Here is a 26,350-nt window from a genome sequence, read left to right as displayed (position 1 = left end):
AGTCTTCCCTTATCTTGTCGCAGGAGCAAAAATAGGACAGATGAAAGGCTTTAAAAATTTCATGAGGAAGCTTGAAATAGATTTCACGTATTACATAATGAATGACCATGTTGGGAAGTGCTCTCCTGCTCTTTCTGCAGTCTATATTTAGTAAAAGCCCTCAGGTAAGAGTCTTATTGATCAGCAGCAGAAGCAGCACTACGAGCTGTTTGACATTCTCTTGAGTAAGATTTTAAGTAAAAGTGTTACATTTTTGAGGGAGATCCTAGAAGACTGAAAGGTACTATTTATATTGCTAATAAGATACCAAAAAAGGGCTTTCCCAAAGATACAGGGAAAATACTTCTCATTCATGCTTATAATGAAAATTGTGTGAAAGAAAATCCTCCAAAATAGGAAAAGAAATATTTTTCAAGAGTGTGTTGAGGGCAGGTTGAGATGTGATGTGATGTGATGGAGGAATTCTGAGTTAGTGTAGTTTGATGATCCTTTTAAGTGGTGGAGGGAGGCACAGGTGTGCTGGAGATAACCTGGCTCCCAAGAACCACTGTACCCCATCTCTTCCAGAGGCTGGGAAGTTGTTGCTGCTGTATCATGGATGAGCAGACACCCAGCAGCACCCTGCAGCTCTGGGGTCTCATTTGCTCATCCCAGCCTCAGGAAATGGCCCCACTGTTGAAGTCAGACAAGTACAGGAGCCTTCCTGTCCCTCATGACAGGCATGACAATTGGGATTATTCCTTTCAGGCTTCATCCTCTTTTTCTATCTGTTACCCGAATTCCTGACACTGCTGCAGAGCTGAGAGCCCTTGGTGAAACTCTCCTGTTGTGGAGACCTCTGGCTTGGTGCATCCAAACGCTGCCAAAGCTGCTTTTAGCTTGAACACCAATCTGCTTATTTGTTTTTGTGGCCACACAGGAATTCTAAAAAACCCAATTGTACTTTTGGAGGCTGAAGAAAATCACTCTTTTCTCTGTAGAAAGCAAAGCTGCTCCTTGTTTACCAAGGCCTTCACTTTGCTCTCTGAAAGGTGAAGCTGTTCCCCCTGACAGCACCTCCTGGACAGCACAGTGACACCCAGGCTCCCTCGGTCTGTTCCCTTTGGAACATCCTCACTGGCACACCAGGGCTGACACTGGGACTCTGTGCAAGCCTTTCCACCTGCTGGAATGTTCCTGTCCTCAGGACAGAGACCGGGAGAGCCCAGGAAGGCTCTGGCATCACCTGGACCAGAACAAACTCACAAATGATCCCATGCACTTCACATATTTAAGGAAATGTTTAAGGAGAATGTATTTTAGGGCTGGAAGTCTCAAGCTGATTTTCCTCATGGCAATTCCAGTCTGCTCTTGCTCTCACTGTTTTGCTGTTCCAGAATGTTCTCTGTTCAGCAGAGCAGGCAGGATGTGGAACCTTCTCTTCCCCATTTAATTTGAGACACTGTCAAAACATGTTCATCTTCTCTGACATTCTCAGTATGTTGAATGAAAGATTTTCTGCTTTGAAGAGTCTGTAAAAAGATTTGCCTTTCCCAAGTGCCTTTTTTACTAAAAAAGAGGTAGATTTAATTTTAAATTTTGTTAATGCTGTTTGTTAAAATCATGAGACGATGGGAAAATTTAAAAGAATGGCAATACATGGCTTGGAAAAAAGAGACCCAGATCTCAAAGGGCTGCTTGTGTGGGGGTTTTCCTTTAATTTTTCTCCTCTAAACTGTAGGTAATAGAAAAAAATGATCTAGGTAGTTCTCTTCATACCTGTTGTGCATTCTTCAAAGAGGAAAATCAGCAAGCTGGGAAAGCAAATACGAGCCAACAAAAATGATTTGCTAAAAATAGTGTTCAGCATGTTATCTTTTAGCTTGTTAGAGATGCAGCTTTAAAAGGGCTTTTTTTTTTTTCCTAAGGCTGGCACAGCATGAAACTGTGTTTAGTAGATGAGACTGCTGTTAATATTCCTTTACTTTTTTCTCTTTGGTAATCAAGATATTATAAGCAAAAAGTTTTTTACTCAACTTTTTCAGAACCCTAGGAAGAGGAACAGGGCAGGTGTTTCTGAAATAAGGCCAGAGTGATGTTTAGTCAGTCTTTAAAGATAATCCTAAAATATTTTAATGTCTTGGGAAACCCATTTGGAACAGAGGCCTCATGAAAAGGATGTGCATTTTGCCATGGCCTGATCATGTTTTCAAACCCAGGAACTGCTGCTCCTATTTCTGGGGGTGTAGGTGGCGTGGCAGGGGAACGAGAGCCAGCCCGAGAAGAGTGGAGTAGCAGTTGGTAAAGAAATGGATTTCTGGCTCTGGGAAGGATCTGGGGTTGCCAGTGGAGAACTGGTTTGATGGAATGAAGAGTTTGGGGTACAGGGGCTGTTGAGCAGAGTTGAGATGAGAAGCTGAAAGCCTGACTGACACAAGGGAAGGGAGAGTCTTAGAAGGTGAAGGGTTGCAGACAATTATTGTTACATCATGTTAGACGCTGAATCTTTAATAATTTTTGGTGTAGATGTTTCTTCATCAGAGAAGGCAAATTAATGACCAGGTGTACAGATCCACTTGGAGAATTTAGAATGTTGGCCTTTTCTTCTTTTTTTTTTTTCCTTTGAAAATCAATTTTATTGATGTAAGATGAACTTAAAGCATCCATCTCCATCCCACTATGGCAAAGTTTCCTTCATGTCCCAGACTGTTCCCAGTGTGCTCCTCTGCACTCACTGCAAACAACTTTTCCTAAAGCTCTGTCTTGCAGCCAAAGGGGACTTTGGAAGGATGAGCTGCTCTGAGCTTTTTTCTTCCAAGTTGCTTTCTGTCCTCCGAGGGGAGTGCTGTAGATCTGTCACCTTGGCCAGTTCCCTCTGTGCTGTAGGAAATCCTAGAACAGGGAGGATATTTGGGTCATTGGATGTTTCAGTCTCCTTATGGAAGTTGGGGAGGAGGAGAACCTGGATCAAAGATCTTATGTTAAATTTGTTGAATAATTTAGGTGTGCAGAAGCCTTACAAAGTCATCTATTCCTGCTCTTTATCTGGAGCAGGATTGACTTTGGAATCAAGTCAGGTTTCTCAGGATGTTGTCCAGTAAAACGTTGAGTACATCCAAGGCTGGATGTACCAAGGCTCCTGTGGACAAACTGTCCCTCTGCTTCACTGTAAAGCATTATTTTTTCTTTTATATTCTGAATTCCAGTCAGAGCTTCCCTTGCTGTTGCTTGTGCCTATTGCTTCTGTTCCTTTTGCTGTGCACCTTCCTGTTTCCCTTGGAAAGCTGAACATGGACACAGGATTTCAGGGAACAGCCTCAGGAGGATGAAATACTGGGGAATAATCAGCTCCCTGAACTGCTGGCTGCATCCTTGCTCCTGTAGCCCAGATGTGCTGATGTCACTTGGTTGTTATAGTTTCTAATATCACTCATGTTTATTTCTCTTCCAAGACTTGGATTGGGAATCGAAGACGGAAATATCGTTTAATGGGGATTGAGGTCCCACCCCCTAGAGGAGGTCCTGCTGATTTCTCTGATCAATCTGAATTTGTTTCTAAATCAGCACTTAATCCAGGAGAGGAAACTGCTACTGAAGTGGGGGATGATAATGATAGGAATGATGAAGTATCAATCTGCTTATCTGAAGGAAGCTCACAAGGTATTTGGAATGCAGTTACTACTGTGCCTGTATTTTCCATTTTGTGCAGTGTGCATGCTTTGGGTTCTGTTGTACACATTCAAAAACGTCTGACAGAGTCACAAGTGCTCCACCCCACCTGGGCTGAAGGTACTGTTTTGTCTCTTTCTTCTGTGTGTCAGAGTTTTGTTTGGTTTGTTGTATGAAGATGGGATAAACCTTTGATCATAGGAGCCCCATTTCTGCCAGATTCATCTGAAATGAGATCAAGAGTTCACGTTTTGCTGGTGCAAGTGAGAGCTGGGCAGCCAGTACGGGTGGGGAAGCCTCACTTCCCAAGGAAGCCAGATTTAAGAAATGCTCTCTACCAACTGCTCAGTTCTTCCCAGCCAGCTGGAGTGGCCATTCCATTTGACACCCCATCCCTGGCAGTGCCCAAGGCCAGGCTGGATGGCGTTTGGAGCGCCCTGGGATAGTGGAAGGTGTCCCTGCCTTGGCAGGGGGTAGAACAGGATGAGCTTTAAGGTCCCTCCCATCCCAAGCCATGCTGTGATTCCATGTGAATCCATGGTTCTGTCCTTGTCATCTTGAGCCACCCCAGGTGTGGCTGGAGCTGCTGCTGGGACTGAGCAGAGCTGCTGGGACTGTGCATTCCCAGTTCTCCTGGCAGGGAACCCCTCGGCTCAGGCTGGAGCAAGGAGCTGCCCAGGGCTCCTGCTGCTCTGTCTGACAGGCAAACACAACCCAGCAGATCAAAGCCAGGAGCGGGGGCCAGCTCAGAAGCCTTGGAACTGCACACACAGGGGGGTGTCCTCAGTAAACTGCAGCATCTGGAGTGAGAAGAGCCTTCAACTTAATTCCCTTTTCCCTCCCAGGAGCACATGGGATCGATGTCTCCCTGCCCCTCCTGTCCATGAGCTGCCACATCCCCCACTCACTAATTGCTCCCAGTGCTTCTGCTTAGAGGAGATCAATGGAGCCTTTGCTCTCCAAGCTGAAAGAAAGTCTGACCTCGGGCCTGCTGCTGCTGCAGCTCAGTGTGCCAGGCTGGATCCTGTCATTTCCTCAGAACAATTTAAAGGGAAGAGCCAGGGGAACGGAGAGCAGCTGGGAATGAGTTTGGGAGAGCTTTGTCATATTTGGCTGTAGAGGGAATAAGATGATGGAGAAATGGGTCGAGTGATTGAAAGCCAAGTGAGATGAGGAATCTCAGAATCCTTGATTTGCCTGAGATGTGGAAGGAGCTGATTTAAGTCAGATCTGCTTGAGAGCAAATGGTGACAGGGAAGAGTCTGACATGTTGTAGTTCAAGTGAGGAATAACTCCATGTTTGTTGAGAAAGGCTTTCATCAGGCAAGGTGAGGCTGAGCACTTGGGTGCATTATTGGTGTCAAAGCCTAAGGAGGTGCAAGGAAACAACAGGATTTCCACAGCATCCAGGAATCCCACTTTCATTCCTTTATTCTCCCACAACAATTATTTCTGTTCATTTCTCCAGTTCAAAGGAGGAGGTTTCACTGCTGCAGCTCAGCTGGTTTTGAACTTCCTGGAAAATATTTCCCCCAATACTCATGGGTTATGTTCAGTCACAAGATAGAGAATTGTTCTAATGTTGGAGAACTGTAACTTTTGATCCTAATTTATTAAAAAACCAAAACCACAACAGTAAAAAAACACTCTGAAAGACAAATAAAAGCAATTTTTGGTCACCTAATTAGAATCACAGTTGATGATTTCTGCTTCTAAAAAGAAGTGTGTAAATGTAAAAAAATAAGCTGTGCTGTGGTGCAAAATGGATCATTAAAGCTCTCATATTGCCTCACCTTTTTTAATTGTGTGTTAATTGAATCCACACTATGTAAGTGGAGGTCCTTAGGGCTGTGCCGAGTTCCATGAGCTGAGGATGAATATTTAAGCAGTTGGGAATGCTGTAGGGAGCTGTTGAATCCAAGGGGTGACTGCCAGGGTTACAGAGTTCCTGGTGCCTTGGAATGTCCCTGAGGATCTTCCTCACCCAGTGACCTTCACCCTTCCTTGCTCCTGTTTGATCCCACGTGCTCCTGGCACAAATTGTCCTATGGAGCTGTGACCAGTGGCACAGGAAGTTTATTTGAAACAATTTCCAATCAAACTAGCACAGTTTAGAGATATTTAACATCAAAGTTGTTTAAAACCATTAACTGGCTCTGTATGGTCTGGCCTAAACATTCCCCTGTCTTTGGTAATCCCAGGGAAATCCCGTTATCCCTGTGTTTGTGAGGAGGTGACAGTCCCTGGGATCTCCTGAACCTTGCTGCCCCTTCCCTCTTTTCCTCTTTAATATGTGTAATAGATTTATGTTTTAATATGCAGAAGTCAAGTAAATATGAGAAACAAACTTAAATTTTAGGGGTAAATAGACTTACCTTTTGTGGGTTTTGTGTTCTCCTTAGCCTTTAAGGGCAATGGAATCATCTTACGCTTTGTGGCTGAAGTACCAGCTCTGTTTTCAGGTGTTTATACATAAAAAAGCACTTTAGGTTCACTGGGGATAAGTGTTTGCCATAATCTGATCAGTTTATAGTTCCAAACCCATCAGTGTCAGCAAGGGGGAAGTGAGATTCAGATATGTACATCCTGGAATTTCAGGGAATGCAGAATTTTTTGTGTGGGAATTTATTTTCATTTAAAAAGACCCCAACTTCTGCACACCTCTGATGTGAAACTCTTCATCACCTTTGAATATTCCAACCTCAACCTACAAATGGGAAGGTTTTGGTACAGAGAATAACTGAGTTTTGTTATTGTTTCAGGTCACAATTGGTTTGATGTTGGCCTGAAATTCTTGTGACAAGATGTCTTTTTAATAAGGCAGATATTCTGTTTATGATTAGACATTGATACCATGACTTTGCTGTTGGATTTAGCAGCTGTGACATTTAGTGATAAACACCATTAACGGTCCTACAGCATAAAATTGGAATGAAATCTGACAAAACCAATTTATTTCTGCAGAAGAGACAAATGAAGCTCTTCAAAATGAAGAAATTGGCCACAAAGACGATGACCAGAATCCAGTTTCCACTGATAATGTGGTATGTTTACCTTTCCTTTTCCACCAATTAATAACTCCTTAATTAATGTTGAGGCTGTTCAGCACCTGTGTTTTTCACTAGTTGACAACTTCAGTTGTGTGTGTTAAATTTCTATTTGAGAATTTCCTATTATTTCCTATTTGAGCTTTAAAACTGTACTAAAAATACTCAGACACAGCAGGAAAAAAACCTAAAACCTTCAGTAGAAGTGGTTTGCAGAGGTGGTGTCCAAGAGGCTCAGCTCCCTGAACCCCAGATTTTGTCATTTGATACAACACCGGAAAAAAAACAAGGAAGAGTTTCTTCATACTTTGTTCTGAAAACACCGTAACAAAACTTTGAAAATGCACTTAAAATTGGACAAAAATACATTGTATTTGCATAGGAGATACGGTTTTCCTATTTGAAATTCTAATCTGTTCCTTCCCCTCCTATCTTAAAAAGTGTGTCTAAGAAGGGGAATGTGAATGGCAGTTATTTAGAGACTCTCTCCTCAAGCTGAGTCTAAAACCAAAAATATTTGAGTGCTCAGTGTTACTGAGGGTCTGGTGGAGCAGCAGAACTCAGGGACGTCAAAGCTCTGAGCTATTGTCCCTTCAGCTGGGCTGGCAGACAGCCACACAAAATGTGCTTTATCCTCCCTGCATTCAGCACAGGCTTGGGGGCTTGGTGGGTCCTGCCAGGGGGAGCTGGGAATGCCCCTGGAGGGATTTCTCCTCGGTGATTTCAGGGAAATTCCTGGTGTGCAGGCAGGAGGGACCACATGCTGCAGGAAAAACCTGAATTAACACCTCAGGAATGACGCATGGACATGGATTGGGCCAGTGGGGGCCCTTCCCTACACTGGGTTAAACACCATCCAAAATAATTGGAAAATTGCTTTAACTTATTGTGGACAGGTTCATAAATGATCACAACTGTCAAAACAAAAACAGTAAAAAAACTTGGGACGTATTTTTGAGTCTTAGTCAGTGTTAAGCTTGGCCTTAACATTGTGCTTTAGGTGTCTTTAGAGACCCAGTATAAAAATCTCCCCAGATTTTTGTGAATTGGGTGAAAATGTTCACATTTATGCATTTGGAAGTGTCCTTTGGATCAGCATCCCCTACAGCTAGGGGAATTTTCCTTGCACTCTGGTCAGGGGCATTCAGAGGAGAGAACTCCTTGATTTCTTCAGGTGAGGAGTAGCTCAGGACTTGCTGTGATGGTTTATCCAGAGGGGATACATTTCCAGACCCTCCTTTGCAACAACAGAGCAGAGCAGGGGCTGTGAAGGCGTAAATGTGCAACTTAAAGTCAAAAAGCTGGGCCAGGGAGCTCCTCCTCTGTCAACAGCCAGAGTCTCCATGGCAGCAGCTCCCGCTGGATTCCTGCTGGATCTCCTGGCTGAGGTGCATGATTGCCATCTAATGGGAGCTGCATGGCTCAGAGCTCCTCAGGAGCCAGCACAGAGCTTCCTGTGCATCCTTCATCCTCCATCCCTCGTCCTTCCCACTCCTTTGGGATGAGGATCCTCGTTTGTTTGTCTCCTCTGTGCGTTGGAATGAGCTGTTTGCTTCTGTTTCAGAAAATAGAAATTTTAGATGATGAAGAGAGTGATCTGATCAGCAATTCTGAAGTGGATCAGATGAGTTCTCTTTTGGATTACAAGGTGAGTGATTGGGCCATGTCAGGGACAGTGGGATAATCCCCAGGGAGTTCAGGGGGGTGGATGTGTCAGGAATTCAGCAAAGGCTTGTGGGATCCCGAATTCCTCTGCTCTTTTCCCAGTGTGCACATTATGCCCTCATCCCACCTCCAGCCACTTTATCCACATTTCAACCCAAATGGAGGCAGGAAAACCCCATTTCTACAGAGCTGCAGCTCCCTCCATGTGTCCCAACAAAGGGATTTATGGACCCACTCCACCAGAATTGTTCCTTGGAATGCTGTGACACTTCTCCCACAGCATGGTGCTGCCAGCTCTGAAAGGGACTGAGCAGCTGGAATCCTCTGCTGGAATGGGGGATCTGAGGAGAAATCATTCCCCAGGACATGCCTGGAAGTGGTGGCTGTGGGAGGGAGGAGAAGCAGTTGGATCCTGCCAGCTCCTGTCTCGCTGAGGGTTTTACATGTACTGCTCTCCCAGGAGTTGCCACAATTCCACGTTTCCTTGAGTTTTTACCTCCATTGCTGGTTTCTTCCCTCAGAAACCAGGTCTGTTCTCCTGAAAATAAATTACCAAAATAATAAACAGATGATCTCTTCAGAACAAAAATTCCTCCTTCCAGCAGCAATTTCCTGGGAAGAGCAGTGGAGAATGAATCAGGAGAGGGAATGACCTTCTCTTAATGTCACCTGTCAGCGCAGTGAGAGGCTGCTTGTGACAGTGCCCTGCAGAGCCAGGGCTGTTGTTTGACAGCACTGGTCACTCCCTGAGTTTTCTGCCTAAGTCTGAATTCTTCCTGGGCTGGGCAAAATCCACAGCTAACCAGGCAGCTGCTGAGTATCCATTGGGAAGAACTCAGCTGATTTTTTGTGGAAGCCTCAGAATATTCCTCTCTCATTCCCAGAGCTGTTATCACCTGGAACAGTGTGGTGAGCAGTGCTTTCACTGAAAAAATGTGAATTTTCTGGAAAAAAAACCCAACAAAAATACAACCATTTTTAAAGGTTTGTTGCAAACCTTTAGAGCATCATGTAGTCACAGCTCTTCATGTCAGCTAAAGCTGAATTCCAGCCAGTGTGAGCATGAATATCATACTTTTTTTCCATTATTCTCTCATGAGTTGGTGCTATTAAACAGAGCCCTGCTGCAAAAATGAGCAATGCCTTTGATCTTGTAACCTAAATAAACAGTTTGATTTTCATGATATTTGCAAAGGTGAATAACCAGACAAAATGGATTTTAGCTCTGCACTGATCTACAAGTTTAGCATTTTGATCCAGTAATTTTGAAAGAGATACTTGTAATAAATAGAAATTCTTAGCAAATCTGAATTCTTAATTAAGAGATTTGCAAGTATAGATTGGGAAAATGCCTTTTTAGCCAAAGCACACAAAATATTGATATTTCCTCATTTTGTGATACGTTACATCCAGTTCCAGCCACATAAACAACTCTGGAAGTTGGAACTAAATGGTCTTTAAGGTCCCTTCCAAACTGTTCTGTCACTCTGATATTCCTGTTTATTCTGGAACCCGAGGGATCCTGAGGAGCTTGGTGAGCTGACACTTGATCCATGTCAAAGCCAGCTGCACTGGAGGATGTTATCTTTTAATTCGTGGTAGCTTTGAGGAATTTTCAAGTCATTTCCCCTGTTTTTTGTGTCAAGCCTTCTGCTGTAATAATGGAATTTTTTTTGCTGTCTCTTCTCACAGCCCCCTGATCACTTCTAGGAAGAGATCTGGGCTTTGGTTGTCATTGTCACTAAAAATAGTTTTTAGTAACCATTCTTTAGTGACAATTTGGTTTTAGCCCAAGGGTGTTTGGGTGTGGTTATTGCAGTGCTCTGTCCTGTCCCCATCCCTGCAGGGATTTAACAGACACGTGGATGTGGCACTTGGGGACATGGTCAGTGGTGGCCTTGACAGTGCTGGGGAATGGTTGGGCTCAGTCTAAGAGGGCTTTTCCAGCCTAAAGGACTCCATGGTTTTGAGATTATTCCCAGAACTCTCTGGTTTCCCCACAGAGTGAAGAAGTCAGGTTCATTGAGAGTCAGCTGGAGAACCACAAACAGAAATATTTTGAACTGCAGACATTTACTCGGAGTTTGATACTTGCAATTAAAGCAGATGATAAGGAACAGCAGCAGGTAAATCCTGGAGCAGCTTTAATATCTGTGTTTAATATCAGAGGGTGGTTGTCCTTTTGTGTTGTGCCCCTCCCTTGAGATTATTCCAGAGGCTCAAATTATGATTGAAAAACTGAATTCATTTTCTCACTCTTTGTTCAAAGCACTGCTGACATAAAAACCACACTTAATAGTGGATATCCTATATATTAGATATGTTTTTCCCTTGTAGGCTCTGCTTTCAGACTTACCTCCTGAACTTGAAGAAATGGATTTCAACCACACCTCCCCGGAGCCCGATGATACCTCATTCAGCCTCTCATCCCTGTCGGAGAAGAACGCCTCAGACAGTTTGTGATTCCCTTTTCTTGGAAGAGACAGAACAGAAACCCCACGGGAGGTGCAGGGCTCAGGAGAGAGAGAGGCTTTTGCTCTGCAGTGTCCTCAGCCCGAGGAGGAGGAGGAGCTGTGCTGGAGGGCGGCTGTGGCTCCTCACAGCCTTGCAGGAACTGGGAATGTTGGGTTTGGAAAATCAAAGAACTGGGTGAGGGAAAGGTTCACTGGTATCAGCTTGGTCTTGGGTAGGATTAACTTTGACTCTCCAGAACAACTCTGGCTCTGTAGCAAAGTCTTTTTGAGCAGGGATGCAAGAGTGGGAAACAAATGTCATGTGACACAAAGCAAATTCTCCAGCTCCACGTGCTCCCCAGGCCTGTTTATTAGGAATTTTCCCATTTTTACTCAGGTAGGTGGACTAAAAATTGGGGATCCAAATAGAATCCCCAATCCAAATAGAAGAACAGGCTTTCTCTGAGTTGTGCTTGCAAACCTGAAATTAAACTGAAGTGTTTTTCGTTTTCTGACTTGAGATTGTTAAATCTTCCATTTTTCTGACCAAAATAGCTGAAAAAACCTTGAAAGGCTAACTGAAAAAATTGAATTATCGTCAATAAATTATTAATGCAAAGAAGCAGTGATAAGTGTTGGAAGAAATGAGGTGGAAATAGGAACCCTGATAGCTGCAGGACACAACTTCCTAATACTGTAGCAATGGGATTGGATGTTTACACTCTTTAGAGTTTAATGATTGTAGTCACAGTTTCTATTTGTCAAAGCCTGAATGCTAATTTTATGCTTATTATTTTAAGTCTTGGTTATATATTTTTCCACAAACTTTGCTCCAGTTTACCAAGCCAGTCAGAATTCACAGCTGTCATTGCATCCTGAAAGGTTTCCCAGTGTTTGGAAGTGAGTTTTGCAGATCTGGTCTGAAGCCCTGCCAGGTGCATTTTTTGGCAAGTGCCATTTCTAAACTTCGATCTCAATTGCAGGCAGGGGCTGAACTGAATATTCAGTTAAAAATTTAAGTTAATTAAGAATTAAAATTTAAAGTTAAGTTAATTAAAGAATTTCTTCTTTCCCAGAGCTGTTGGCACTGGATCCCTTCGCTGCTGTGGTGGAATGGATGTGCAGAGATGTTCAGATGGATTCAGTGGGGTGTGTTTGTGGCCATGGCAGTGCTGTTGGCAGGGTGGTGACCAGTCCAAGGCAGGTCTGGAGCTCTTTTCCTCCAGGATGGTTCTATGGGATGCTGCAGGTGCCTGCCCATGGCATTGAAGCTCCAATTCCAACCTGGATATCCCTCAGCAAGCATTTTTCACACAAATACTTCAGTCTGGTAAAAAGCCCGATCTTCCCATTTTATGCCAAATAATAATTGACTCTGGGGAATCCTTGTTCATGCAGTGAGTAATCCCCTTAATTTCAGTGGGAGGTCTAAGCTCAGAAAACCCAGAGTGTTGGGGAAATAACACCTTTTTTTCTTTAATACAGGGATTAAACTTGGGGTTTAGGGTTTTCTCAGTCTGATCAGTTCCTCCCTAACCACTTTTACAGCTCTTTTTGTTTAGTATGAGTAGTGAGCTCTGTTCTTTCAGGTTTTTAGTCTCTCCTCTCCTTGGGCACGAGGAGCTTTTAGCAATACTGTTAAATACCAGCTGCAGAAAGGGCAGGAATGGTTTTAAAAGGTGTTCTGAAAACCCAAAAGCCTCACAGTTCTGCCTCCTGTACAATTCTGTAAGTTCCCAGCAGATCTACCCTTCCACAGAGAAAGCCCAGAGTTCCAAGCTGCTGGGTCTGGGTGTGAGTTGAGGCATTAAAACTCAGCTGGAAATGGAGGTTTGAGAGCAGAGCTCACAGAGCTGTCCTTCACAGGGAGGATAGAGCTGAGCTGGAATTCTCACTCTGAAAAACTCATTTATAAAGGGTTTTCTGTGCCAGGCCAACAATGGTTTCTGTTGGTGTTCTCTTTAGATAAGAAATTTGTGCCACTGACAATGAAACCTCTTGTTTTCTGTGAAATTAAAAAAGAACAAAACAGTGCTGGGATTTGACACTATTTGGACCCTGCTTTCCTGTTTCTTCCACTTCAATTCCCATGACAGAGGGCAGGATACTCTAACAGGAGTTCCCAATTTCATGGTCAATTAAATCATCTGCCTTCCTGCAAGAGAAACTTCTATTGATGATTCCGATTTTGTTGTCTTGCTGCTATTTCATATCCAAACAGATGGAAGGAGTGAATTTTGAAAACTGTTTGCTAGATACAAGCAATTATGTCAGTCCCTGCTCTCCAGGAAGCTGGAATCCTCTTGGATGTGCAGCTGAGATGAGCTGCAGTCAAGGCCCACCCCATCCCTGGGGGATGTTCTGTGGTCCTTTCTCCTGTGGGGAGATAAAACACAGCCTGGGACACTTGACAACACTACAGGATAGTCAGGGAAAAAGGGTATAAATTCTATCCCTGAATAACAAAGTCTGGGGAGGAAGATGCTCCACAGCTCCTTGGCTGGGTTTTTTGGCTGGGTTTTTTTCAGAATCAGTGTGTATTTCCAACAAAAGCCTGTTAACATTAGTGGTGGTTAAATGTTGGTGGAGAGCAGTGGGGGTGGCTCTGGGGTGGGTTTGGGTTCAGGGTGTTTCCCCTGTCTGTAGGATGGTAACAAACACCTGCTTTAAGTGCAGTTCATCATTTCATAACCTTCCATAGGAGATAAAGCTCATCCTGTGCTTTTCAGGGTGCCAGGAATCAACCCCCTTTCTGTTGCAGGGAGTGACTCTAATTTGAATTATCCCTGCAGCAGAAGGGCCACGTGTGGGTGTTTTTATCACCTTTCTGTGGCCATGTAGCAATGTTTGACCCTCCTGCCAAGTCTCTCATTTACTTTGTCCATGTACAGTGACTTCCCTGGCACTGTTCTTTGCTAAAGCATCCATGGGAACATCAGTGATATCTCTCTGAAGAAAAGGTGGGAAAGCAGCCCAGAACAGACACTTCACCCAGAGGCAGGACAGGCTCTCCCTGGGGAGCTGTTTTTGATGCTGGAAGGTTTGCTCATGGTTTAAACCCTGTTTTCCTGGAGCTCTACCTCCTTTCCTCCCCCTGCAGGTGATGTTTCAGTCACATCCACAGGTCTGACAGGAGTAGCAGTATTGGGAAATACTCCAATAAAACAGAAAAGACTCCAGCAGGTGACTTTGGGGCAGGTTTAAAGGTACCTGAGCAGATGAACCCTACGAGGTTTCTGGAGTGCCCGGCCCTGAGGCAGCTCTGCACTTTAATCTCTCCAAGTATTTCTTTTCACTAAGGCAATAAAAAGTGTGAAATGAGGAGTTTGGGGCTTTGCAGCCCTGTGAGGGAGGAAGGGAATGAACTTGAACTCACCTTGAACTGGGCAGCAGCTTTAGAGAGTCTGTTCTCCAAGGGGAAAAGCTGTGTGTGCTGCTGGGCTCAGACAGGTGGAGTGATGGAACAAACCAGCAGCACCATGGACATCCTGGCCTGGGAATGGGAATCTCTGCTTCAAATGGATCTGCCCTCCCCTCTGGGATCTCTTGCACTGAACACAAACTCCTGCACAGCTCTGACCTTCCCCTCGTCATTCCACACAGAGCCGCTGGTCTCGGGTCTCAGCCTCCAGCCCCTGCCCAGCTCCCCCAGGGGCTGCAGGGCTGGAGCCCAGCCAGACTCTGCCTTTTCTGCCCCAAATGCTCCCAGCTCAGCTGGAAGGTGCCTGAGCAAAGTTAGGGGTGGGCAGTGAGGAAACTCCAGCTGGCTGCCAGAGAACATTGACTGGATCGTGGTCCTTCATTTCCTTAATCAAGAATGTTTTACCACATCGACCAAATGTGAAAAGTTTTGGGGGGGGAAAAAAATCAGTGCAGCAAAATGGGTGTTTTTCATGAAAGAGCGGGAGTTTAATCTGAGTATTTATTGCTCTGAAAAACAGCAGCTGCTTTGGTCAGAAGGCAACAGGAACGGGTCAGAGCCTTGGGCTTGTGGGGGTTCTTTTCCCACAAAGGAGCAAATCCTTTTGGCTAAAGGAGGTGTTCAAGGATATTCCTGGAAGGAAAACAGTTCAGGTCAGTGCTTTGGCTCTGGGAACGGTTTCCCATGTTACTGAACTAAGTCAATAACTCTTTTCCAGCTCTGTTTTACATTTTACACAATGCTACCTCTGAAACGTGACACCCCTTAAACCCACACAGAAAATGTGAACTTAGGAATTTTTTTTAACCTTTTGTAGGCAATAAATTATTCCCAACATCCATCCTTCAGTTTGTGCTTGGTTTTTGCTGAGTGTGAGCCATCACTTTTGTTTTTAATTTAGTGCTATTTTTCTGTATTTGTGTTTATCACAATCCGTGGAGAAGGAAATAATGGGATATTAGGGAGAAAAGCTTAGTGTGTGTTAATAGGAGAAAATATTTCTGTTAAAGCTGAAGGATGTTGGCTGTGCTGGTTTTGGTGCAGTTACTGTGAGAAATGGATATTATCCTTAATTCTGATATAAATGATTGTTGGAACATTGCTCAGTGCATCAGATGACTTAATCTGAGAGAGCAGTCAGCGATCTCAGCACTGTAAGGAAAAGGATTTTACACTTTCTGAGACATCACAGTTCATAAATACCTCTGCAGATTTTTGTTTCAGTTGTTTCCCTTTTTTGGCATAACTTCATAGAGACCTTGTAGAAAGAATTTTGAAGTGTTAGATGAAAATGGGTCAGTAACAAACCGAGGTCAAATGTAGATTTAGACCACGTTTGTATTCGAGTTTCATCTGAAAGGAGTTCCTTGAATTTCCCCCGTCACATTTCTCTCCCTGGAGTACAGGGAAGGGTGGCAGGATGCACGAGGGGGATGGAGGGAATCAGGCACAAGGAGGCAGAAATGAAGGTGCTGAGTTTTTGTTTAGAAAATTTTAATGAACTGAAAGGTTTCTGTGCTGTGGAAAACAAGAGCTTCTGCTTTATCTGCAGATTTTGTGAAATACAGTTCAAAAGGTCATTGGCAAATCCACTGAGTCGTGCTGGGGGGAAATTGCCTTTTCCAGTGGAAATTTTATCATTTCTGGGGTTATTTCTGGGGTTATTGAGTGTGTGTGAGCACACAGATGCAGATTTACAATGTGCACAGATACACTGAACTTGATCACGGTAGCTCTACAAAAGTATTCTAACTTGAAATGTTAATGGCATTCTTCTCAAAGATATTTCATTTGCTCTTTATTTTTGTGTCTTGCTGCATATCAATTGCATAGTTCTGAAAATGAGTCAGATACATCCATACAAATATGGTTTATTGTTTATGTCCTTGCAACTGGTAACTTTGAGGCCTGGAAATTTATGAAAATACCCATAATAATGGTATTTCTAAGTGATCTTGGCAAATAAACTGCTGTATTTCTGAAGAGATAACGAATCTTCTGCCATGATATTTTCTGCTTTCTTTTCACTGTAGGAATCAGTTTCATTAAAAAAAAATAAATATTATGAAAATTTAGATATTATTATATAACTTGGATGTTTTCCTTCACCTACAAAACAGGATAATTGATAATTTTAAGTCTTTTATCATTTCCTTCTGGGCCAATTCCTTAAGCTTCGTAACCTGAGCATATTCCTGAGTTTCTGTTTGAAAATCACTATTTATATTGCATTTTTATCATTTGTATCAGTACGTGTAGCAAAGAAACTACTACAAACCTTCAACTGAAGTACCTCCACTATGGTCCAGGACACCTGATCTGGGCATTTGGAGTGCCAGATGCCCGGAGAAACAGTCCAGACGTTTGTATTGAGTTGGTTTTCTGTGTATATAAAGGGTATTTATAATCTTGTATTAACAGAGTCATCATTGGAAATGCTGATTTCCTGCTTTAGAAGCCTGCTCAGCTATTTTTATATAAAACGTTGGTCTTTGCCTTCATTTTTTTTTTTTTTTTGGTGAAAAGTTGTGCCATAGATAATTTAACTTATCCACAGATCCTTTACAGAGTTTGCTTTGACTTCTCTTAATTAATTATTTTTTTTCCTCAAATTGTCCTAATTTGTTTTCTCTTCCAAATGCATCTCAAGGTTGGTTTGCTTTCTTAATTTTATTTTATTTTATTTTATTTTTTAAGTTTTGGAAGATCCCTTCATCTGCATGCTTTGGTAGCTCGAGTTTTTCCTCTGTAGTTTATTGTTTATGGTTTAGAAGAACCTTTTATTGAAACCCCCTGAAGTAATGCTTGTACAAATGTATTTAGGGTGGCCCAGATAGTCAGAGAAAAGGGCTATTTAGCATTGGTAAATTTGTCTACTGACTCAAGGATATTTTTCTACGTCTGTCAAGTTTGGGACTATGGAGAAATGAAATAAAGGTGAATTAACTCCTTTTCCTATATGAACTTCTCCGTTTCTGTCTTTTTTTATGGTCTTATAAATATTCAGTTCTGTTCAGAGCAACAAGAATTAAATCCACGTCGGGGCTCAACCCTAATTCTTCAGTTCCCACATTAGAAATTAATTTATTATTTACGGAGTGGATTTTCAGAGTTAGAATTTTATGCAGAACTTGGAGCCCTCTGAAATGTCCCAGGAGCAGTGAGATGTCTGAGGAGCACTGAGATGTCCCAGGAGCTGAGATGTCCCAGGAGCTGAGATGTCCCAGAGCAGTGAGATGTCCCAGGAGCAGTGAGATGTCCCAGGAGCACTGAGATGTCCCAGAGCACTGAGATGTCCCAGGAGCAGTGAGATGTCTGAGGAGCAGTGAGATGTCCCAGAGCACTGAGATGTCCCAGGAGCACTGAGATGTCCCAGGAGCAGTGAGATGTCCCAGAGCACTGAGATGTCCCAGGGGCAGTGAGATGTCCCAGGAGCAGTGAGATGTCCCAGAGCACTGAGATGTCCCTTCCCAAGGGGAATTTGTGTCCAGTGGACCCAGCTCAGTTCACATCAGGGGGGTTTGAGCTCTGGGGCTTTTTTAAAGCTGTTTTTAAGCCAAATGTGAACCCTCTGTGCTCTTTTCATCCCATCCCTCGGCATTTCCCGAGTTCAGTGTGTCCGGAGGGGAACCCCGCTGGCCGGAGCCGCAGTGCTCGTGGCTGGAGGCTCGGGGAGCTGGGGCTGATGCTCCGTGGCTTTGGGAGCGGTTCCGGCCGGGCTGGGGAGCTCCCGGAGCGGCTCCAGGCTGGGGGACAGCCGGGAAATTTCACTCCGAGCCAGGAAAGGGAAGGGAGCGCACGGAAAAGGGATTTGGTGAGGCGTGCATCCCGGGCTGGTGTCGGGATACGGGAAAGGGCAGCGGGATCCCGCAATCCCGGATCCCATAGTCCCGGACCCCGCAATTACTGATCCCACAATCCCGGATCCCACAGTCCCGGACCCCGCAATTACTGATCCCACAATCCCGGATCCCACAGTTCCGGACCCCGCAATTCCCGCATCCCGCGATCCCTGATCCCGCAATCACTGATCCCGGATCCCACAGTTCCGGACCCTGCAATCCTGCATCCCGCAATTCCTGTATCTCACAATTCCAGGATGCCACAGTCCCGGATCCCACAGTCCCGCATCCCGCAATTCCTGGATCCCGTAATCCCGGATTCCGCAATTCCCGCATCCCGCAATTCCGGACCCCGCAATCCCTGATCCCTCAGTCTCTGATCCCGCATTCCCGGATCCCACATCCCGCATTCCCTGATCTCACAGTCCCTGATCCCGCATTCCCAGGTCCCACACCCCGCATTCCCTGATCTCACAGTCCCTGATCCCGCATTCCCTGATCCTACAGTCCCTGATCCCGCATTCCCAGATCCCACATCCCACATTCCCTGATCCCACAGTCCCTGATCCCACATTCCCTGATCTCACAGTCCCTGATCCCGCATTCTCTGATCCCACAGTCCCACATCCCGCATTCCCAGGTCCCACATCACATCCCGCATTCCCGGATCCCGCATTCCCGGATCCCGTAGTTCCTGATCCCGCATTCCCGGATCCCACATCACATCCCGCATTCCCGGCTGTCCGTGTTTGCGGCTCTGGCCGGGGCCGCTCCCGGCTCCCCTCCCGCAGCGCGGCTTTGCAGAACCCGGTTCATGGAACTCTCCACACTCCGAAGTCACCCAAACCTCGAGCTTTGGAGCCCAAATTCCAAATTCCAGCTTTGGAATTACGGCTGCAGAAAGGGAGGGTAAAACCAGGGAGAGCATGGATGGAGAGGAGTTAAACCTGTCTGACCCTAAAGATTTATTAACAAGTGTTCTGGGACCCTGAACTCACTCGAGTGTTTTGGGAAAAGTCCTCCCGAGCCGGGTGCTGCTGCAGCTCCATTGCCACCTGGTGGCAAAAAAAACAGGAATTGGAGAAAAATGCCTTGAGCTGTCCCCATACTCCATATTTCAGAATGAACAACTCTTTTTGTCTCAATGAAAAATCAAATATTAAAATAAATCTGGCGTTTAGTAAAGAGGAGACTGAGATCGGACTGAAGGTGCAGCCATAAACCAGGAGCATGTTCCAGTTCAATTTCCCCACGTGGATTTAGGTTTGGGGACACCAAAGCTGCTCCATGGGATGAGGGAATGTGTGACCAGCAGGGACAGCTGGGATGGCCACTCCAGCTCCGTGTTCCTGCTGCAAGGACTGGGGAAAAGGGCAATGGGAGGAGAAAGAAATAGGAAAAAAAAATGTTTTCTGGTTATTTACTTGCAGTTGTTATTTTAGTGGGGAAGGAAGGGGGAGGAAAGGGCAAGAAATGTAAAATTTTTCAGACTTTACCTATGATTTGATCTTGTTTTTTGGTTATTTCTTGCTGGAAATCTGGAATAATCTTGGACTGTGTAGAATTTTTTCACTAGAAAAAGCTCTTTTGACTTTTTTTTGAAGGAAAACTCAGCGTCAATCTTCCCTGGAAGTCTCCTCTATTTTGTTAAATGTGAAATTTTCAATTAAAAGCCCTTTACCTATTTCTTCCAAAGGTTTTGGGCATGGTCAGAATTCAGGGGAATTTGAAGTGAATTTGAGGGAGTCACCCAGCAGGTCCCACCCCCTCAAGGATGGACAGAGCAGGAGAGCAGCAGCCACGCCAGGAGAGCCCATTTTGGGAAGGCCAAATCCTCAGAATGGCATCTGGGAATAAACTCCCCATCAGGCCAAAGACCATGGGTTCATTAACCTGAATTTAATGTTCTGTTAATCATTTAACAGCTGCAAACCCATTGCAACCAACCCCCCCAGGCCTTCATTCCCATAATAGTAATAAATGGCTCACTCTGATCCCGACTATAAACAGATTTCATGAATTCTGCCAGAAATTGAATATTGAATTATTTCTTTATGCCCACATGTCTTTCCTGGTTTGCTTAATTCTGCCAAATATTTAGCTCAGCCTTCTCTCAGCAGCCCACACTCTACCGGCTACATCATCCCATTTTTGGACCATTTTTTAAAATTTCAGGCTTTTTTACAGAGCTTGGCCAGGGAATCAAAATTGATCAGGGGGGAATGAAGCAGCTGAAGGTGCTCAGCTCCTGTGTGGGGATGAGATCCTGGGCTCCTCACGAGACACCTGCACAGCCAAGCAGCAGGGTCTGATCTTAGCCCAGTAATGCTGGCACAGGCTCCCTGGTTTAGCCCTTTTTGGGAAAAATCCTGCTGGAATGTGTCTTTTGCCTAATCTGGGCCATGGGAAAAGGATGGATACATTTTTACATGTTCTACAACCACACTTCAGAAATATCTGATTTTCTGGGTTTCCGTTCTTTAAAATATTAAATAATCTGATTTTTTTTTCATACAAAACCCTGGAGTGTGTGACTGAAAATGTCATTTCTTGCTGCCATGGGGGGCTGGGAGCTGGCTCTGACCTGTGTCCTCAGCAAGAACCAGGACTCACAATTTTCACAGTGCTGCTGATGGCCTGAAGACAGGTAGAAAATATTGACAAAACAATGTCAGCAATTAGCAGTAAAACTGAATTTGTGCTAACATTCCCAGATAAAGACTCCTATCACCTTTGCAGATTGTTTTCCACGGGTTTTCCTCTCTTTAATTCAGCTGAAGAAGCCGAGATAAGACATGAAACCATTGAGTGCCCTGATGTGCCCTGTCCTGGGGGAGCAGGAGCAGCTGGGGCTCCCGGAGCCATTCCCTGCCGTGCTCCCAGCCCGGGGACAGGGATGGGGACAGGGATGGGGACAGGGACGGGTGGCAGTGCCAGCTGCTCGCTGCTCCCACGCCGGAGCCATGTGTTGATTCACTCTGTAATTGATTTGGGCAACTCGAGGCAATCGGTTTCCAAGATACCACATCCTTCAGATATTTAAAACCCCTCTCTCTGGCAGTGTATTATATTTAAATGTCGATGGATGATCTGGGTGTGTATTTATAGCCACGCTCAGATGGGCTCTGGGAATGGGCCGTGGATGGCTGGGCAGGGAAGTGTGTGTGGCTGGAATTCAGAGGGGGCTGGGGCAGTGGGAGCCCCTCTGAGTCACCCCAAAATCAGTATCTCACCATGGCTCAATGCACCAGAGGTTCAGTTGGCTCCACCACGCTGGGGTTCAGTGCAGCTCCAATTAACAGCCAGGCCATGAGCAGTAATTAGAGACTGATTTTGGATTTTCTCTCTCAACAGTGATCCCAAATTTCCCACCTGGGGCAGTGACTGGTGCAGCCAGGTGAGGGACATTTTGTTTGCTGTTCCTGTCATTCCTCACCATCACCTCCACACCCCTGCCAGGCTCACACAGGGATCATTCCCTTCCAGCAGTGAATGTTTGCTTCCTGGATAAAGGAAATCTCCAAAGAAGGGAGAGGAAACTGCTGTGACCTCACTCTGGATGTCCAGCAATAAAACCCCAAAAAGGAAATGCAGGTTAAGTCGGTTGGGTATTGTGGGAGCTGGAGCTGCACACAACATCTCGTGAGCTCAGGGTTTCAGTGCATGGAAAGAAAACTGGTGTACCTAGGGGAGAGGACAGCTCTGAAGCAGACAGGAGAGGCAGAGGTAACTGGGAGGTGGATGGGGACAGGGACACCCAGGTCATCCCATCCTGGAGTGGCTCTGCAGCTGCAGCTCCAAGCAGGAGTGACAGGACGTGTCTGGAGAGGCAGAGCTCCCAAACTCCTGCTTTGGGCTTCTCCAGCAGGGGCAACACTCACCCAAACCCCGAGGCCTGGCATGAGCTCAGCTTGGGCAAAGCAGAGCTTTCCTTGTTTTAGCCCAGAACGAGTTGTGAAATGCACTAAGAGCAGAGGGAAAACAAAGATTTGGATTTGTGGCCTCCCACCTTTGCCACCATCACGATTTGGACTTAAAGGGGGGATCCAAGATCCAGGATCACACATCAGCCAAAGGCTGGACTCCATGACCTCAGAGCTCTTTTCCAGCCTAGAGGATTCTCTGAAATCTTCCTTTCGTCCATCACTTGGGCCACAGCAGGAAGGGAACAGGACCAATCCAATCTGGAATTGCAGGCAACAAAGGTTAAACTGAGACACCAAGTGTTCCGTGCATGATGGAGAAAGGGAAACTGGAAAAACAAGGAGAAGAGTTGGGAATGCTCAGAGTGCCAGCCATGGACATCTGGGTGCTGGGGGAGAGAGCAAGAGCAGCTGGGGACGGGAGCAGGACACAGCAACGCGGTGGGGCGTGAGGGGCTGGCCCTGGCTGACCCTCAGAGCGGTCACCTCAAGAGGACGGTGTCACCCAGTGTCACCTGGTGTCACCTGGTGTCACCCAGTGTCACCTGGTGTCACCCGGTGTCACCCAGTGTCACCCAGTGTCACCCGGTGTGACCTGGTGTCACCCGGTGTCACCCAGTGTCACCTGGTGTCACCCGGTGTCACCCAGTGTCACCTGGTGTCCCCTGGTGTCACCCAGCGTCACCCAGTGTCACCCCGTGTCCCCCGGTGTCACCTGGTGTCACCTGGTATCACCCAGTGTCACCCGGTGTCACCCGGTGTCACCTGGTGTCACCTGGTATCACCCAGTGTCACCCGGTGTCACCCGGTGTCACCTGGTGTCACCCGGTGTCACCCGGTGTCACCTGGTATCACCCAGTGTCACCCGGTGTCACCCGGTGTCACCTGGTGTCACCCGGTGTCACCCGGTGTCACCTGGTATCACCCAGTGTCACCCGGTGTCACCCGGTGTCACCTGGTGTCACCCGGTGTCACCCGGTGTCACCTGGTGTCACCCAGTGTCACCCAGTGTCACCCGGTGTCACTTGGTATCACCCGGTGTCACCCGGTGTCACACGGTGTCACCCGGTGTCACCCAGTGTCACCCAGTGTCACCCGGTGTCACCTGGTATCACCCAGTGTCACCCGGTGTCACCCGGTGTCACCCGGTGTCACCTGGTATCACCCGGTGTCACCCGGTGTCACACGGTGTCACCCCGTGTCCCCCGGTGTCACCCAGTGTCACCCAGTGTCACCTGTGTCACCCAGTGTCACCCAGTGTCACCTGGTGTCACCCGGTGTCACCCCGTGTCCCCCGGTGTCACCCAGTGTCACCCAGTGTCACCCGGTGTCACCCAGTGTCACCCAGTGTCACTCGGTGTCACCCGGGGCCATTCCAGCCCAGGCTCAGCGGGAACAGCTCCCGGGAAGCGGCCGGGGCGGGATGCGAGAGCGCTGACGGCGCTGCCCGTGGGAGTAGCTGTGGGCTGGGATGACGGGTGATTTTTTGGCTCAATAAGGAAAAAATAAAACCCAACCTTTTTTTGTTTGTTTCAAGCCTCACTACGAGCTTCATATTGTGGACTTTTCACTGGGATGTTTTAGGACCGGAATATGTGCAAGGAAAGGAAAACCCGTGCACAAAAGAATGATTTGTGTTGAAAGCAGTAATAAGCAAAAATTAAAATATAATCCATTAGAAAATCCCCTGCTTAAGAGGTTTTAAAAGCTGTTGAGTTATTTATTTTTTTCCATATCCTAACGCTTTTATAATGACAAGTATTTTTGCTGGAAGCATTTCTTAGTTCAATGTATGAGAGCTTGAACAGATCCCACTCATACTCTGGATAAACTGAACCATTCCAGCTTTTTCATGCCAAGATCTGACCTTTGATAACTTTAATTTAGGTTTTTTGGGTGACTCCTTGAACTGCTTTGTAACTTGCAATATAACCATTGAGGCTTCTAAATGTGTTTAGGGCTGATCAGCCTGCTGGGCATTGAGGGGTTAAGGACACCTGTAAAAATTCAGACCATGATTTCCAGCTCAAAAATATCTTGAGAGAGGAGGGAATCGAGTCCTTGGGAGGTGTCAATAGGACACAGAATGGGTTTGGGTGGCAGGGACCTTCCAGCCCCTCCAGCCCCACCCCTGCCAGGGCAGGGACACCTTCCCCTGTCCCAGGCTTCTCCAAACCCCATCCAAACTGGCCTTGGGCACTTCCAGGGATCCAGGGGCAGCCACAGCTGCTCTGGGCACCTGTGCCAGGGCCTCATCACCCTCACAGGGAAGAATTTGTTGCTAATATCCCACCTAACCCTATTCTCTGGCAGTTTGAAGCCATTTCCCCCCAGTCCTGGCACTCCAGGGCCTTGGAGTTATCCTCTCTCCATCTTCCCTGCGGGCTCCCTTCAGGTCTCTTCTCCAGGCTGGACAATCCCAATTCTCCCAGCCTTTCCTTGCAGCAGAGCTGCTCCATATCCTGGTGCCTCCTCTGGAATATCTGAGTCCTGGTGAGCTGCAGTGCCATGGCAGCTGCTCTGGCAGGTGCTTTTCCCAACCTGTGAGAATTCCTCGTCCGTTCCATGGCCGTGCCAGGAGCGGGAGCAGCAGCCAAGGTGAGCTCTCCCTATTTTCCAGCTGTAAGGAGCAGAATGAAACAGAGGCGTCATCGTGACAAGCCAACAGCTCTGAAAAAGCACTCCCAGAGTCTCTGAGTGAGTTTGGAGGAAGCCAGAACCGCGGGGTTGGAGTTAAACAAACAAGCAGACAAACAGGGAATGACAATTTTGGGCTCCCCTGAGATTCCTGCAGCTCTCGGCGGGTTCAGCAGATCCATCAGAGTGACACAAAGGGAGTCAGAGGGAAATGCTGAGCAATCAGTGTGGCGTTTTATGGAGGGAAAATCCTTTGTGGAGAAAATATTTATGGCAAAATGCTCTGTACAGAAAATTGATAGCGTGTGTTTATCCCATTAAAATCTTACCTATGGGGTCTGGGGGTCTTCTGCCAGTTCTGTGCTCAAGTAATCATCTCCCTCACTCAAAAAATGCCATTAATTGAGTCCATTGGGTACAAAAAAATGCCATTAATTGAATCCATTGGGTCCACTGTGTCCAAAAAAATGCCATTAATTGATATAAAACAGTTTCATGGTTTTATTTGTAGCGTTAATACAGATGGAATCATCTCTGAGTGAAAACATCTTCCACCTAGAGTGCTAAATAACCAATATTAATAGCTAGGTGCAACATAAAATACTTTATAACTGTCTTATTAAAATTCATTAAGCAATGAGGACTTTGTCATAACGGAAGAAACACGTTACTTCTGTTGCTGCAAGCTTAATGATTGTGCTTAATCACCCATTGTTTGGTGATTGAAAATTTGGAAAGGTGTTTTAATTTAAATTTTGAAGCGTTCTCAGAGTTCATGTGCTTCTGAAAGGGTTGGAAGGCAGCTGTGGCACCCACAAAGGCACAATTTCACAGTAAATCCAAGTTGCTGCTCTCCCAGCCACACGCTGCCTCAAGCCCTCGCTGCTGAGCTCAGGGACAATTTTAGATATCATTTAACAAGGCTGACTTCTTTCTTTGAGTTAATTTGAACTTCAGCCCTTGATCATTTTCCTCTGATTATGTGCAGTTATCCATCCTTGAAAATTTTCAAATTAATATTTCGCTGTGAATATTGGAAGTCTTTTAATTCTGACTATCTCTTTCAATGGTTCCTGTAATTACAAGGTACGTCATTCATTTGAGATTTAAATCTGTTTCCTTCCCACACAAACTCAGCATTATTTCTTTTTTCCTCAAGATTACTGTTAGCAGATTTTAAAAGTGAGGTTTATTAATTTTTTGTATTAAAAAAGCAGATCCTCCTCTTTTGAGGAGCCCTGCCCTGGTGCTTTTTTGCTGGCCTTCCAGAGGTGGTACCACACTGTGTTTGCTGCAGGAAGAAAAGTCAAAGGTTGTTCCTCCTCCTTTTACGAGATAAATATTGATACTCAGAATTACATTCTTTAAACTTGCTTCAAAACACCACAAACTGGTGAAATGTAAACTGAATCTAGATGGAAGCTGAGGTTTTGTAGCTTCATTAGGGAGGTTGAAGTAAATCAGAATTATTCTTGCTGCTTACAGGTGATTTATTGTCCACATGGCTCTGCTGCTGGGCTGGGCTCTGGGTAAGAGCCATTCTTTACAAGTCTGACCTCATCCTGTGAGATATTTCTTCCATTGAGAGCTTGTGCTTCTCACTGAAGCCAATTCACAGCATCTACGGAAAAACCCTCCCATTAAGGGCGGTGAGAATCTGCCTCTCACATGGCGTGGACGGGATTTTTTCCTTATCACTGAAAGTCTGGTCGTC

At 45.7% G+C, this 26,350-nt stretch overlaps 1 protein-coding gene across 2 annotated transcripts in view; it reads left to right on the top strand.

Annotated features, from left to right (window-relative positions):
• The window catches only part of HDX (highly divergent homeobox), a 41,045-nt gene extending 23,712 nt beyond the window's left edge, over positions 1-17,333 (top strand). For both annotated transcript variants that reach the window (XM_058848065.1, XM_058848064.1), the window contains 5 exons: positions 3,432-3,639; positions 6,613-6,692; positions 8,260-8,343; positions 10,364-10,486; positions 10,698-17,333. In XM_058848065.1, the coding sequence (XP_058704048.1) occupies positions 3,432-3,639; positions 6,613-6,692; positions 8,260-8,343; positions 10,364-10,486; positions 10,698-10,823 (621 nt within the window). In that variant the 3' untranslated portion in view covers positions 10,824-17,333. The remainder of the gene's footprint in view (positions 1-3,431; positions 3,640-6,612; positions 6,693-8,259; positions 8,344-10,363; positions 10,487-10,697) is intronic.
• Positions 17,334-26,350: the final 9,017 nt, after the last annotated feature.

The sequence above is a fragment of the Poecile atricapillus genome, chromosome 12, assembly GCF_030490865.1.
Source record: "Poecile atricapillus isolate bPoeAtr1 chromosome 12, bPoeAtr1.hap1, whole genome shotgun sequence".
NCBI classification, from domain to species: domain Eukaryota; kingdom Metazoa; phylum Chordata; class Aves; order Passeriformes; family Paridae; genus Poecile; species Poecile atricapillus.
The sequence above is the reverse complement of the archived record's forward strand: the minus strand, read 5'-3'. Positions and strand labels throughout refer to the sequence as shown.